At 52.6% G+C, this 15,395-nt stretch overlaps 1 protein-coding gene across 1 annotated transcript in view; it reads left to right on the top strand.

Annotated features, from left to right (window-relative positions):
- The window catches only part of KIF15 (kinesin family member 15), a 263,264-nt gene that overhangs the window by 145,505 nt on the left and 102,364 nt on the right, over positions 1-15,395 (top strand). The window contains exon 16 of the mRNA XM_075315169.1: positions 6,523-6,664. Within this exon, the coding sequence (XP_075171284.1) occupies positions 6,523-6,664 (142 nt within the window). The remainder of the gene's footprint in view (positions 1-6,522; positions 6,665-15,395) is intronic.

The following is a 15,395-nucleotide window of genomic DNA, read 5'->3' as shown; positions in this document are numbered from 1 at the left end:
ATGGGGAGAGTATGCTGTATGTGATTGTTTTTAACTTTTCCGGCGGGTTCTCCAGCTTTTGCCCGAGAACCGTGCCGATGGTGCCTGCTTGTCGGCCTCGCCGCATAAATTTAGGCCCCGGCTTCGCCGGAGGCCTAGTTTCGTTTTCCTGCCCTCGCATGTCACTCATGCAGAGGGACAGGTTCGGCTCCTCCCGGCGGCCGTTCTACACAGGGGAGGGACACTCCCCACTGCTGGGGCGTCCCTCCTTCCCTGCAGGTCTCTGTAGCCTTCCAGTTCCCGCTTTTGTATAGGAACGCCCCTAGTTCCGCCCCCTCTCTTCGCTCCGGCGGCCATTTCTCAGGCAGAGTTCACTCTGCTCTGGGACATCCTGCATTCTGCATCTCTGCTGAGGTGCTGCGCACTGGGGGACCGGGCTTCGGGATCTGGAGGGCACACAACACCGCGCTCAGCGGTCTGGTAAGCCACAGCCGGTCTCCGGTTGTGGACCTCTGTATATTCTCCCTGGGGTTCATTCTCTGCAAAGCCCCCACTCCAGCAGCATGTCTCACACAAGGAGCAAGGCTCAAAAGCTTTATGCTGTATGCACTGCATGTAAGCTCCTGCTGCCTGAGCCGAGCATTTATCCACACTGTGATGGTTGCTCTAACTTGACGGTGTCACAGCCTGGAGTCTCACCCCCAGTGGTCTCTCAGGCTGCTGCTGCTGCACCTGTGACTGAACCCCCGGCCTGGGTAGAGTCTTTTTCTAGGTCCATATCCCAGTCATTTGCTGAGTCCATGGGACTTTTGTCCAGGACTTTGATGAATATGCATCAGCCCCCCTCACAGGGTGCCTCTAATACTCTTGACAGAGGACTCCTATCCTCTGACCTCCGTCCATCAGAGCTCACGGAGGATTCATCATCTGATCCCAGACCCCGTCCTTCGAAGAGAAGGCGCAGGGTTTCCTCCCCCTCCCCATCCCACGGCTCTGTCTCAAGAGCTGACTCTCAAGATGAGGAGGATGCCCTCACTGGGGGCTCGGAGGCTATGTATCCCATCGATTTCTCTGAGGGTAACTCTGACCTTAGTGATTTGATTGCTTCTATTAATTCTGTGTTGGATCTCAATCCGCCAGTGTCAGAGGAGCAACTCTCTTTGGCAGAAAAACATCAGTTTACCTCGCCTAAGTGAGTGAAGAGTGTGTTCTTTAACCACTCCAGTTTTCAGACCGCTGTGACCAAACCCAGGGCCTGCCCTGACAAACGCTTTCCAAAGCGTGGTTCTGATGACCGGTTTCCATTTCCACCTGAGGTGGTCAAGGAGTGGTCTCACTCCCCAAAGGTAGACCCTCCGGTGTCTAGGCTCTCAGCCCGGACCGTTGTATCGGTGGCTGACGGCACCTCACTTAAGGATGCCACTGACCGTCAGGTTGACCTTCTGGCCAAATCTGTGTATGAAGCTGCGGGGGCCGCGTTTTTACCGACTTTTGCAGCAGTGTGGGCTCTCAAAGCCATCTCTGCTTCTCTAGAGGAGATGCATTCCCTCACCAAGGAATCTATGCCTGAGATGGTTACCTTAACTGCTCAGGCTTCAGCTTTTTCATCTTATGCCATGTCTGCCATGCTAGAGGCTGCTCACCGCACTGCGGTGGCTTCAGCTAATTCTCTTGTTATCCGCAGAATTTTGTGGCTTCGAGAGTGGAAGGCAGATGCTTCTTCCAAGAAGTTTCTTGCTGAGCTCCCTTTTGCTGGTTCACGGCTGTTTGGTGAACAGCTGGATGAAATCATTAAAGAAGCTACTGGCGGGAAGAGTACTTCCATGCCACAAACCAAGACCAGGAAACCCGCCCAGGGTAGGAATCAATCGAGGTTTCGTTCCTTTCGTTCCTCCAACTGGTCATCCTCTAAGCCTTCCGCCTCGTCCGCTAACTCAGCCAAGGATCAGAAATCCAACTGGCGCCCAAAAGCGCGTCCGCAGAAGACCGCAGGAGGTTCTGCCACTAAGGCAGCTTCCTCATGACTCTCGGCCCGCTCCAGCCACGTCCTTAGTCGGTGGCAGGCTCTCCCACTTTGGCGACGCTTGGTTAAAGCAAGTCTCCGATCAGTGGGTGAGAGACATCATATCTCACGGCTACAGGATAGAATTCTCTTCCAGCTCTCCAAACAGATTTTTTTCTCTCAACTCCCCTCTGCTCCAAGGCCTCCGCCTTCTCGCAGGCCATGGCGTCCTTGCAGGCAAACGGAGTGATTGTCCCAGTTCCCGCTCAGGAACGGTTCAGAGGTTTTTACTCAAATCTCTTCCTAGTTCCAAAAAAGGACGGTACCTTCCGGCCCATCCTGGATCTCAAGCTTCTGAACAAGCATGTCCGGGTGCGGCATTTTCACATGGAGTCTCTGCGATCAGTCATTGCCTCTATGACCCAAGGGGAGTTCCTGGCGTCCATCGACATCAGAGATGCCTATCTACATGTGCCAATCGCAGTGTCACATCAGCGTTGGTTACGTTTTGCGATAGGAGAGGATCATTTCCAATTCGTGGCTCTCCCCTTCGGGTTAGCCACGGCCCCTCGGGTATTCACCAAGGTCATGGCGGCAGTGATTGCGGTCCTGCACCTCCAGGGGTTAGCAGTGCTTCCTTATCTGGACGACCTTCTGGTCAAGGGTACATCCAGCGCAGACTGTCAGCGGAGTGTTTCGCTCACTCTCGCCACCCTAGCCCAATTCGGGTGGATTGTCAATCTTCCCAAATCCACTCTGACTCCGACCCAGAGTCTCACATACCTAGGGATGCAGTTCGAGACTTTGCCGGCACTTGTGAAGTTTCCCTTAGACAAACAGCAGTCTCTCCGGCTAGCGGTGCGCTCTATCCTGAGGCCCCGCCGTTATTCCCTCAGGCGCCTGATACAGGTGCTGGGTCAAATGGTCGCTTCCATGGAGGCGGTTCCCTTTGCCCAGTTCCATCTGCGTCCCCTGCAGCTGGACATCCTCCGCTGTTGGGACAAGCGGCCTTCCTCCTTACAGAGGTTAGTGGCTCTGTCGCCACGGACCAGGAGCTCTCTTCAGTGGTGGCTTCGACCCCTCTCCCTGTCCCAAGGGCGCTCCTTCCTGGCTCCGTCCTGGGTGATTCTCACCACGGATGCCAGCCTATCCGGCTGGGGAGCGGTACATCTCCACCACAGAGCTCAGGGCACTTGGACTCCGTCCGAGTCAGCCCTTTCAATCAATGTGCTGGAAACCAGAGCTGTGCTTCTAGCTCTCCTAGCCTTTCACCACCTGTTGGTGGGCAGGCACATTCGAGTCCAGTCAGACAACGTGACAGCGGTTGCCTACATCAATCACCAAGGCGGGACACGCAGCAGCCTGGCAATGTTGGAGGTCCAACGCATTCTTCAATGGGCGGAGGACTCCAAGTCCACCATATCCGCAGTCCACATCCCTGGCGTAGAAAACTGGGAGGCAGATTATCTCAGTCGTCAATCCGTGGACGGTGGCGAGTGGTCCCTGCACCCGGCAGTGTTTCAGTCAATCTGCCGCAAGTGGGGCACTCCAGACGTGGACCTAATGGCATCCCGTCACAACAACAAGGTTTCGGTTTACGTGGCTCGCTCCCACGATCCTCAGGCCTTCGCCGCGGACGCTCTGGTTCTAGACTGGTCCCAGTTTCGTCTGTCCTATGTGTTTCCCCTTCTAGCTCTCTTGCCCAGAGTCCTGCGCAAGATCAGAATGGAGGGCCGTCGAGTCATCCTCATTGCACCGGACTGGCCCAGGCGAGCTTGGTATCCGGACCTTCTCCAACTGTCCGTGGAGATGCCGTGGCATCTTCCGGACCGTCCAGACCTGCTCTCGCAAGGTCCGTTTTTCCGCCCGAATTCTGCGGCACTCAAATTGACGGCGTGGCTCTTGAGTCCTGGATTTTGACGGCTTCTGGTATTCCTCCTGAAGTCATCTCCACTATGACTCGGGCCCGTAAGTCTTCCTCCGTCAAGATCTATCACAGGACTTGGAGAATGTTCCTGTCCTGGTGTCTCTCTTCCGGCCATTCTTCTTGGCCATTCTCGTTGCCGACCCTTCTGTCTTTTTTACAGTCCGGTCTGCAGCTAGGACTGTCCCTCAACTCTCTCAAGGGACAAGTCTCAGCCCTATCAGTGCTGTTCCAGCGGCGTCTCGCCCGGCTGGCTCAGATCCGCACCTTCATGCAAGGTGCGTCTCACATCATTCCGCCTTATCGGCGGCCCTTGGATCCCTGGGACCTTAACTTGGTCCTCACGGTATTGCAGAAACCCCCCTTTGAGCTTCTTAGGGAGGTTTCTTTGCATCGTCTTTCTCAAAAGGTGGCCTTTCTAGTTGCCATAACTTCTCTCAGGAGAGTCTCTGATTTGGCTGCGCTCTCCTCGGAGTCACCTTTTTTGGGTTTTCACCAAGACAAGGTAGTTCTCCGTCCGACCCCGGACTTTCTTCCTAAGGTGGTTTCTCCCTTCCACCTTAACCAGGACATTACCTTGCCTTCCTTCTGTCCGGCCCCTGTTCATCGCTTTGAAAAAGCGTTGCATACTCTGGATCTGGTGCGTGCTCTCCGGATCTGTGTGTCTCGCACCGCTGCTCTTAGGCGGTGCACTTCTCTTTTTGTGCTAACCACAGGCCGGCGCAAGGGCCTCTCTGCTTCTAAGCCGACCTTAGCCCGTTGGATTAGGTCGACCATTTCGGACGCCTACCAGTGTACTCAGGTGCCTCCCCCGCCGGGGATCAAGGCACTCTCGACCAGAGCTGTCGGTGCCTCTTGGGCTTTCAGGCACCAGGCTACGGCTCAACAAGTCTGTCAGGCTGCCACTTGGACTAGCCTGCATACCTTTTCGAAGCACTACCAAGTGCATGCTCATGCTTCGGCAGATGCGAGCTTGGGCAGACGCATCCTTCAGACGGCTGTCGCCCATTTGTGAAGTTAGGTTCTGCCTACTTCTTAGTTTTCTGTTTATTTCCCACCCATGGACTGCATTGAGACGTCCCATGGTCTGGGTCTCTCAAAGGAACGATAAAGAAAAAGAGAATTTTGTTACTTACCATAAATTCTTTTTCTTATAGTTCCGTATTGGGAGACCCAGCTCCCTCCCTGTTGCCTGTTGGCAATTTTCCTGTTCCGTGTATTATCACCGGCTGTTGTCGTGGACAGAGTCTCCGGTTGTTCCGGTTCTTACTCGGTTCTACTTGTGGGTGGCTATTCTCCTTCAGCTTTTGCACTAAACTGGCTAGGACTGGCTACCAGGGGGTGTATAACCTCAGAGGGAGGAGCTACACTTTTAAGTGTAGTACTTTGTGTCTCCTCCGGAGGCAGAAGCTAAACACCCATGGTCTGGGTCTCCCAATACGGAACTATAAGAAAAAGAATTTACGGTAAGTAACAAAATTCTCTCTTTCTCTATCTTGCCATCTAGTGGCCGTTTATATAAATTGCACCTTTGCACTTATATTGAATTTACAATATACCATTGATGCTTAGTACTGTGTGTCAGCCTCCTCTTCATATCATCATTTTAAACCTTTTCAAATGTTTTATGTAATTTTGTCAATAAAGAGATATTAATTTTATTATTTGTGGTTGTTGGCTATTTCTTTGAATCGGCTGCCACCTTTGTGGTGTGTATTATGAAAAAATTTTCAGGCACACTCGACCATGCCTTCTTCACACTTGCCCATGCCCCCTCCCCCTACACGATAGCCCATGCCCCCTCTGCACTCTTCTCACTATTCAAAAAGTTGCATGAACTGAAGTCAAAAGTGGCAAGATTTCTGCGCAATTTCAGAATTCTGGTGACTTGTGCAATGGATTGTCCTCAATGTATATATTAGCATGCCCTATAAGGCTGCTTTCACACATCCGTTTTTTCCTGTGCGGCACAATCCGGCGCTTTGCAGAAAAACCGCAACCGTTTTTTTTGCCGACGGTTGCGGGTTTTTTTACATAGACTTTCATTAGTGCCGGATTGTGCCGCATAGGCTTGCGTTCGGTCCGGTTTTTGCCGCATGCGGCAGATTTAGCCGATGCGGCGGCCGGATGGAACGCTGCCTGGCACGTTTTTTTGTCTGGCAAAAAAACGCATTGCACCGCATCCGGCCGATGCGGTGCGATTTGCAATGCATGCCTATGGACGCCGCATGCGGCATCCTACAGCAAACCGCATCCGGCCACCGCATGCATTTTTTTTCCACTGCGCATGCTCAGTAGTGTGCCGCAAGCGGCAAAAACCGGACGGGCCGCATGTCAAAAACTTATGCAAAGGATGCGGTATTGTCGCTGCATCCGTTGCATAGGTTTTAGAGTCGCATTGGCCGGCTCTGCTAAAACCGGATGTGTGAAAGCAGCCTAAGGCCATTGTGAGGTAGCATTTCCTGGACCTGGTTGCTTTAATTTGGGTTTTAAATGTATTTGAGCATCTGAATTTTATAAGTTTCTTTTTCTACCATTACAAGTGATATCTAAATCCCCCAAATAATCTAGATATTTTAATGCTGCAACCTTTCCATGTGATTGTGTTTCTATCTAGGAAGAAGCAAGTGGAGCAAGAGTCAGAGCTTCAGTCTCTATACAAAACCAACAACCATCTTGAAAATATTTTGGACGCTATAAAGGCTCATAAGAGGAATGAAGTATCGCAGCTAAACAAAATGCATGTAGAGACAATAAAGGTAAATTGAAAAGAAAATTTAACTTATTTGCTTTACTTTCTCATGGTTTGTTCAGAGAGTATTATTTGTACATGTCTATCTGACTAAAAATTGGATAGTACACTGACATTTGTTCAGTTCAGATGAGTTTTTTTGGGGGGACACAGGTAATCATGGGTATATGCTGCTGTGGTCTGATCCACATCATACCCTTTCCAGTGTACAAAGCTAGACCCTAACGCGTCGACTGTCTCTGGCTGCTAATGACAGGTGGTCTATGCCAGCTCGCTCGCCCAGGGAGACATTGCCAGGTGGAAGACAGCAGTGTTGTCTTGGTGAACTATCCCTCCTCCCTCCAGGGCGTGTGATGCCATCTTTTGCGCTTTCCAGGACTACGATGGTGCGAGAAGGAAGACCTACCCGTTTCCAGAATCCTCTCACCCAAGGTCCCCGATACTGTGTTTTGGACTGTGAAGGAGGAGTCTGGATACGTTCAAATTAGATTTCACTTCCACAGAGGTCTTAACTATGGTGGGGACTCCAGGTCAGGATCCTCACAGGGGGTGAACTCGCTTAGCGCTCATTCCTCGCCCGGCTCATGTCCTTTCCTGCTATATTTAGTCTCTGGCTTTTCTAGGGCATGGCAGGGGGAAAAGGCCTTATCTTATACCAATCAGCATTGGGAATATTTCTCACCTCTTTCCTCCTATAGGAGCGCCTCTCGTTGGCTCCTTTTTAGCTTGGGTTTTTCATTGCACCCTTGTCTCTCCAGCATCATTTTCCCGTCCAACATTATGGCCTTTGCAGCTTCTCTTGCGGGTTCCACGCTGAAACACAGACTGCCTGCATAGGACCAGGTAGGCTCTGTCGAGGCTAGTTTCCTTTTTCTCAGGCACAGCACTCCTCAGCAGTCCTCTGACCCCAAGCTATCACTTTATGCATAACTCCAGGGAGTCTCACTCCCGCACCATCACCATTTTACTTCACTACGCTTGCTCTTCCTGTAAGACGAAATTGCCAATAGGTCAGGTTTTGCCACTCTGTCTTGACTGTTGCACCCCCTCCATGCAGGCCTCAGAGGAGCCCCGTGCCTCCTCATTTTTGCTGCTGCTCTATCACAACCAGTAGCAGACCTAAAATAGGTGTCCTAGTCATTGGTACATATCCTGGAACGCCTGCCTAACCAGCTGGCCACTGATGGTGCTACAATCATTTCCCAGGATGAATTGCATTCATCTACTTACTTGTCCCTGCATGGCAGATCACGTACAAGGCTCAAGAAGCAGGCATACTCCACTTTCTTGTCTGGATCACTCTTGCCTTCTAGGTTGGCCTCGGTATCTCGCTCCTTTTCTCCCTACCCTCAGGTTGTCCTAGGGTCTGACCTAAGTTTACAGTCAGTTTCTGATTTTGACCCAGAACAGACCCCCAAACTTCAGGATATGGTCAATGGCATGAGGTTTGCTGTAAATCAGACTCTCAAGGCCAAACAAGATGAGTCTTCCCCTCCGGTGTGCTCAGTCACCTTCAAAAAGGTGAAACGGCCTCCTCCGTTGTTTTCCAATCACGAGGAGTTTGACTGAATATTCAGTGAGCAATGGGAGAACCTGGTAAAATGTCTCCAGGGTACAAAGCACCTGGATATTTTATATCCTTTTGCACCCGACCTACTCAACAAATGGGTTGAGTCCCTGGCCGTGGAACCCCCCTCCCCTTTCTGCCAATTGTCCACCATTACCATCCTGTCTCTGCTATATGGGACCCCCCTCAAGGATCCTATCGTTTAGGCACATCAAAGCCCTCTCCAGGTCTACGTTTAAGACTATTAAGTATTACTTGAGGCCTCCCTAGCCGTCGCCGGTTGTTCTTGCCGTGAGCAACAGTGTAGCCATCCGTAGGCTCCACTGGCTTAACATTTGGAACGCGGCAACCAAAAAGTTTCACCAGCCTTCCTTTCCAGGGGTTTTGTCTCTTCAGTACTAAGCTATATCAACTAATCTCTTACACCTCCGGAAGTGCCTCTCTTCCCCAGCCCAAACACACAAGCATTTGCACTCCAGGAGACACCCTTTTGGCTTCCTGCCTGTCTTACGTTTTCGTCCTCTGGGACCTTCTCCCAAAAAGATCGGTCCCCAGTCCATCAGGAAAGAAGGCCTTCCTTTTAAGCACAATCCTTCCTGGTGTCCACGGTGTTGTCAAAGTCCAGGTCTAACAGACTCTATTCCACTTGACACCTGAGAATTCTCTCATGGTGGGTGGCAGCCGGTTTTTCTTCTGGGATGTGTGTCTCTCTGTAGTTGATGATGCCTGGGTCAGGGAGATTGTAAGCACTGGTTCCAAAATTTAATTTTCTTCATCGTTCCTATGGGAGACCCAGACCATGGGTGTTTAGCTTCTGCCTCTGGAGGACACACAAAGTACTACACTTAAAAGTGTAGCTCCTCCCTCTGAGCTTATACACCCCCTGGTGAGCAAACCCAGCCAGTTTATCGCTTTGTGTTCAGGAGGCATACATCCACACATGCATTCTCATATGATTTTTTTCCTTTTGGAATGAGATGAAGAGTTGTGGTCCACGTCTGGACCCCCGGCATGTCCCTTCTCACCCCACTGTGTCGGCGGTGTTGTTAAGGTTGATTCCTAGGCTGAAACCTTACATGCCGTGCTCCTTCACCATCCCTCCTGGGCTCTGGCTTGAAGTGGGAGCCAGCACTGTCTCCATGCTTGGCAGGAGACCGGTCTCCATCCGCAGTCCTTCAGGACCCTGCTGGACAGGAGCACTCATCCCCAGGGACCTGGCCCTGCGTCTCAGAAGCTAAGTACCTGAGACGTTTATATTTCGGGGTCCCTGTACTTTATTGTTGGGGGAGAGTGTGTTTATTGCATTTACTGACATTTCCGGCGGGTTCTCTAGCTGTTGCCTGAGAACCGCGCCGATGGTGCCTGCGCGTCGGCCGCGCCACTCAAATTTAGGCCCCGGCTTCGCCGGAGGCCTAGTTTCTGTTTCACTGCCCTCGCATGTCACTCATGCAGAGGGACAGTCTCTGCTCCTCCCGGCGGCCGTTCTGTACAGGGGAGGGACACTCCCCACTGCAGTGCTGCAGTGTGTGTCCCCTCCCCTGTAGGTCTCTATGGCCCTCCAGATCCCGCTCCTCAAGCAAGTCCCGCCCCCTCTCTTCGCTCCGGTGGCCATTTTCTCAGCGTTCTCTCTGCGTTCAGTCTTTGCAGCGCTGGTCTGCAGCATCCCTGCTGAGGTGCTGTGCTTGGAGGTCGTGCTTCGGGATCTGGAGGGCACACAACACCGCTCTGCACAGCGGTCTGGTAAGCCACAACCGGTCTCCGGTTGTGGACCGTCTGTATATACTCTCTGGGGGTCATTCTCTGGCAGAGCCCTCACTCCAGCAGCATGTCCCACACGAGGAGCAAGGCCCCAAAGCTTTATTCAGTATGCACTGTATGTAAGCTCCTGCTCCTGAACTGAGCACCTATCCACATTGTGATGCCTGCTCTAACTTGGTGGTGCCACAGCCTGGAGTCTCACCCCCAGTGGTCTCTCAGGCTGCTCCTGCTTCTGTGGCTTATCCCCCGGCTTGGGTAGAATCCTTTTCTAGGTCTATCTCCCAGTCCTTTGCTGAGTCCATGGGACTTCTGTCCAAGACCTTGCTGAGTATGCATCAGCCCCCTTCACAGGCTACCTCTGCTGCTAGGGCTCTTTCAGGACAGGAGCTCACAGAGGATTCATCATCAGGGCCCAGACCCCGTCCTCCTGAGAAGAGACGCAGGGTTCCCTCTCCCTCCTCCTTCCGTGGCTCTGATTCCAGAGCTGACTCGCAGGATGAAGAGGATGCCTTTACAGGGGGCTCGGAGGCTAACTACATGTACCCCATTGATCTGTCCGAAAGTGACTCAGATCTTAGTGCTTCTATTAATTCTGTACTGGATCTCAATCCGCCAGTACCAGAGGAGCAACCCTCTATGGCAGAAAAGCACCAGTTTACCTCGCCTAAGAGAACAAAGAGTGTGTTCTTTAACCACTCCAGTTTTCAGACCACTGTGACCAAACCCAGGGCCTGTCCTGACAAACGCTTCCCCAAGCGTGGTTCTGATGACCGTTTCCCCTTTCCACCTGAGGTGGTCAAGGAGTGGGCTCACTCCCCAAAGGTAGACCCTCCGGTGTCTAGGCTCGCAGCCCGGACCGTTGTGTCGGTGGCTGATGGCACTTCCCTTAAGGATTCCACTGACCGCCAGATTGACCTTCTGGCCAAATCCGTATATGAAGCGGCGGGAGCCGCGTTTTCTCCGATTTTTGCAGCAGTGTGGGCTCTCAAAGCCATCTCTGCTTCTCTAGAGGAGATGCATTCCCTCACTAGGGAATCTATGCCCGAAATGGATGCCTTAACTTCCCAAGCTTCGGCCTTTTCATCCTATGCCATGTCTGCCATGCTGGAGGCTTCTCACCGCACTGCGGTGGCTTCGGCTAATTCCCTCGCTATCCGCAGAATCTTGTGGCTTCGAGAGTGGAAGGCAGATGCTTCTTCAAAGAAGCACCTTGCTGGGCTCCCTTTTGCTGGGTCCCGGCTGTTCGGAGAACAGCTGGATGAAATTATTAAGGAAGTAACTGGCGGGAAGAGTACTTCCATGCCACAAACCAAAGCCAGGAAACCTGCCCAGGGTAGGAATCAGTCGAGGTTTCGCTCCTTTCATTCCTCCAACTGGTCGTCCTCTAAGCCCTCGGCCTCGTCCGCTAACTCAGCCAAGGACCAGAAATCCAACTGGCGCCCTAAAGCGCGTCCACAGAAGACCGCAGGAGCTGCTGCCACCAAGGCAGCCTCCTCGTGACTATCTGTCCGCTCCAGCGACGTCCTTAGTCGGTGGCAGGCTCTCCCACTTTGGCGACGCTTGGTTTCAACACGTCTCCGATCAGTGGGTGAGAGATATCATCTCCCACGGCTACAGGATAGAATTTTCTTCCAGTCCGCCAAACAGATTTTTTCTCTCAACTCCTCCCTGTTCCAAGGCCGCCGCCTTCTCACAGGCCGTGGCAGCCTTGCGGGCCAATGGAGTGATTGTACCGGTTCCCGCTCGGGAACGGTTCAGAGGTTTCTACTCAAATCTCTTCCTAGTTCCCAAAAAGGACGGTACCTTCCGGCCCATCCTGGATCTGAAGCTTCTCAACAAGCATGTTCAGGTGCGGCCTTTTCGCATGGAGTCTCTGCGATCAGTCATTGCCTCTATGTCCCAAGGGGATTTCCTGGCATCCATCGACATCAGAGATGCCTATCTGCATGTGCCAATTGCAGTGTCTCACCAGCGTTGGCTACGTTTTGCAGTAGGAGAAGATCATTTCCAATTCGTGGCTCTTCCCTTCGGGTTGGCCACCGCCCCTCGGGTATTCACCAAGGTCATGGCAGCAGTGATTGCAGTTCTGCACCTCCAGGGGTTGGCAGTAATTCCTTACCTGGACGACCTCCTAGTCAAGGCTTCATCTAGCGCAGATTGTCAGCGGAGTGTCTCGCTCACTCTCTCCACTCTGGCTCAATTCGGGTGGCTGGTCAATCTGCCCAAATCCACTCTGACTCCGACCCAGAGTCTCGCGTACCTAGGGATGCAGTTCGAGACCTTGTCGGCACTTGTGAAGTTGCCCTTAGTCAAACAGCAGTCCCTTCAGCTAGCGGTGCGCTCTCTGCTGAGGCCCCGCCGTTATACCCTCAGGCGTCTGATGCAGGTGCTGGGTCAAATGGTGGCGTCCATGGAGGCTGTTCCCTTTGCCCAGTTCCATCTGCGCCCCCTGCAGCTGGACATTCTCCACTGTTGGGACAAGCAGCCTTCCTCCTTACACAGGTTAGTGGCTCTGTCGCCACAAACCAGGAGCTCTCTTCAGTGGTGGCTTCGGCCTCTCTCCCTGTCCCAGGGGCGCTCCTTCCTGGCCCCGTCCTGGGTGATTCTCACCACGGATGCCAGTCTATCCGGCTGGGGAGCGGAATATCTCCACCACAGAGCGCAGGGCACTTGGACTCCGTCCGAGTCAGCCCTTCCAATCAATGTGCTGGAAACCAGAGCCGTGCTTCTAGCTCTCCTAGCTTTTCACCACCTGTTGGCGGGCAGGCACATTCGAGTCCAGTCAGACAACGCGACAGCGGTTGCCTACATCAATCACCAAGGCGGGACACGCAGCCGCCTGGCAATGTTGGAGGTACAACGCATCCTTCAATGGGCGGAGGACTCAAAGTCCACCATATCCGCAGTCCACATCCCAGGCGTGGAAAACTGGGAGGCAGATTATCTCAGCCGTCAAACCGTGGACGGTGGCGAGTGGTCCCTGCACCCGGCAGTGTTTCAGTCAATCTGCCGCAAATGGGGCACTCCGGACGTGGATCTAATGGACGTGGATCTCGTCTCAACAACAAGGTTCCCGTTTACGTGGCTCGCTCCCACGACCCTCAGGCATTCGCCGCGGACGCACTGGTTCAAGACTGGTCCCAGTTTCGTCTGTCCTACGTGTTTCCCCCTCTAGCTCTCTTGCCCAGAGTTCTGCGCAAGATCAGAATGGAGGGCTGTCGAGTCATCCTCATTGCACCGGACTGGCCCAGGCGAGCTTGGTATCCAGACCTGCTCCATCTGTCCGTGGAGATGCCGTGGCATCTCCCGGATCGTCCAGACCTGCTCTCACAAGGGCCGTTTTTCCGCCTGAATTCTGCGGCTCTCAAATTGACGGCGTGGCTCTTGAGTCCTGGATTTTGACGGCTTCTGGTATTCCCCCTGAAGTCATCTCCACTATGACTCGGGCCCGTAAGTCTTCCTCCGCTAAGATCTATCACAGGACTTGGAAAATTTTCCTGTCCTGGTGTCGCTCTACTGACCATCCTCCTTGGCCATTCTCCTTGCCGACCCTTCTGTCTTTTCTACAGTCCGGTCTGCAGCTAGGACTGTCCCTCAACTCTCTCAAGGGACAAGTCTCAGCTCTGTCAGTACTGTTCCAGCGGCGTCTCGCTCGGCTGGCTCAGGTCCGCACCTTCATGCAAGGCGCGTCTCACATCATTCCACCTTACCGGCGGCCCTTGGATCCCTGGGACCTTAATTTGGTTCTCACGGTTTTGCAGAAACCCCCTTTGAGCCTCTTAGGGAGGTCTCTTTGGATCGTCTTTCTCAGAAAGTGGTCTTTCTGGTGGCCATAACTTCCCTCAGGAGAGTCTCTGTTTTGGCCGCGCTCTCTTCAGAGTCACCTTTTTTAGTTTTTCATCAAGACAAGGTGGTTCTCCGTCCGACTCCGGACTTTCTTCCTAAGATGGTCTCTCCTTTCCACCTTAACCAGGACATTACCCTACCTTCCTTTTGTCCGGCTCCTGTTCATCGCTTTGAAAAAGCGCTGCATACTCTGGATCTGGTGCGGGCGCTCCGGATCTAAGTGTCCCGCACCACTTCTATTAGGCGGTGCACCTCCTCTTTTTGTGCTAACCACAGGTCGGCGCAAGGGTCTCTCTGCTTCTAAGCCGACCTTAGCCCGTTGGATCAGATCGACCATTTCGGACGCCTACCATAGTTCTCAGGTGCCTCCCCCGCCGGGGATCAAGGCACATTCGACCAGAGCTGTTGGTGCCTCTTGGGCTTTCAGGCACCAGGCTACGGCTCAACAAGTCTGTCAGGCTGCCACTTGGACTAGCCTACATACCTTTTCGAAGCACTACCAAGTGCATGCTCATGCTTCGGCAGATGCGAGCTTGGGCAGACTCATCCTTCAGGCGGCTGTCGCCCATTTGTGAAGTTAGGTTCTGCCTACTTCTTAGTTTTTTCTGTTTATTTCCCACCCATGGACTGCTTTGAGACGTCCCATGGTCTGGGACTCCCATAGGAACGATAAAGAAAAAGAGAATTTTGTTTACTTACCGTAAATTCTTTTTCTTATAGTTCCGTAATGGGAGACCCAGCACCCTCCCTGTTGCCTGTTGGCACTTTTCTTGTTCCGCGTGTTATCACCGGCTGTTGTCGTGGACAGAGTTTCCGGTTGTTCCGGCTATTGCTCTGTCCTACTTGTGGGTGGCTATTCTCCTTCAGCTTTTGCATTAAACTGGCTGGGTCTGCTCACCAGGGGGTGTATAAGCTCAGGGGGAGGAGCTACACTTTTAAGTGTAGTCCTTTTGTGTGTCCTCCAGAGGTAGAAGCTAAACACCCATGGTCTGGGTCTCCCATTACGGAACTATAAGAAAAAGAATTTACGGTAAGTAAACAAAATTCTCTTATTTATTCTCTTCCCTGTCAGTGCTTCTTCGAGTCCTGCCCCCAAGGGTCCCATCCCAGGTTCCCGTATTTTTTTCAGGCCATCTCTTTCCTCCAGGTAGGTGTCCTCATACACGTCTCTTCTCAAAAACGCTTCTCAGATTTCCATTCCAACTTTTTCGTGGTCTCCGAGAAGGACGGCGTCGTCTGTCTGATCTTGGATTTTAAGCTCCTTAACAGGAGAGATTGTTTCTTCAGGATGGAGTCCCCGTGCTCGGTGATTTCCTCTATGGAACCCGACAATTCTTCTGCTTGATGAATATTCAAGATGCCTACCTTCATATTCCAATTTGTGCCGCTCATGAGGTTTCTCAGCTTTGCGGTTTAGGGTTCCCACTTCCAGTTCACAGCTATTCCCTTTTGTCTTGCCTCAGCGCCCAGAGTGTTCACGAAGGTCATGTCAGTTTTTCACCCCAAAGGGATAGTAGTCGTTTCCTATCACAACGACCTGATAAAAACCCCACCCTACCTGGTCTGT

This window comes from Anomaloglossus baeobatrachus, chromosome 6 (assembly GCF_048569485.1).
Source record: "Anomaloglossus baeobatrachus isolate aAnoBae1 chromosome 6, aAnoBae1.hap1, whole genome shotgun sequence".
Taxonomy (NCBI): Eukaryota; Metazoa; Chordata; class Amphibia; order Anura; family Aromobatidae; genus Anomaloglossus; species Anomaloglossus baeobatrachus.
This window is presented reverse-complemented; position numbering and strand designations above follow the sequence as displayed.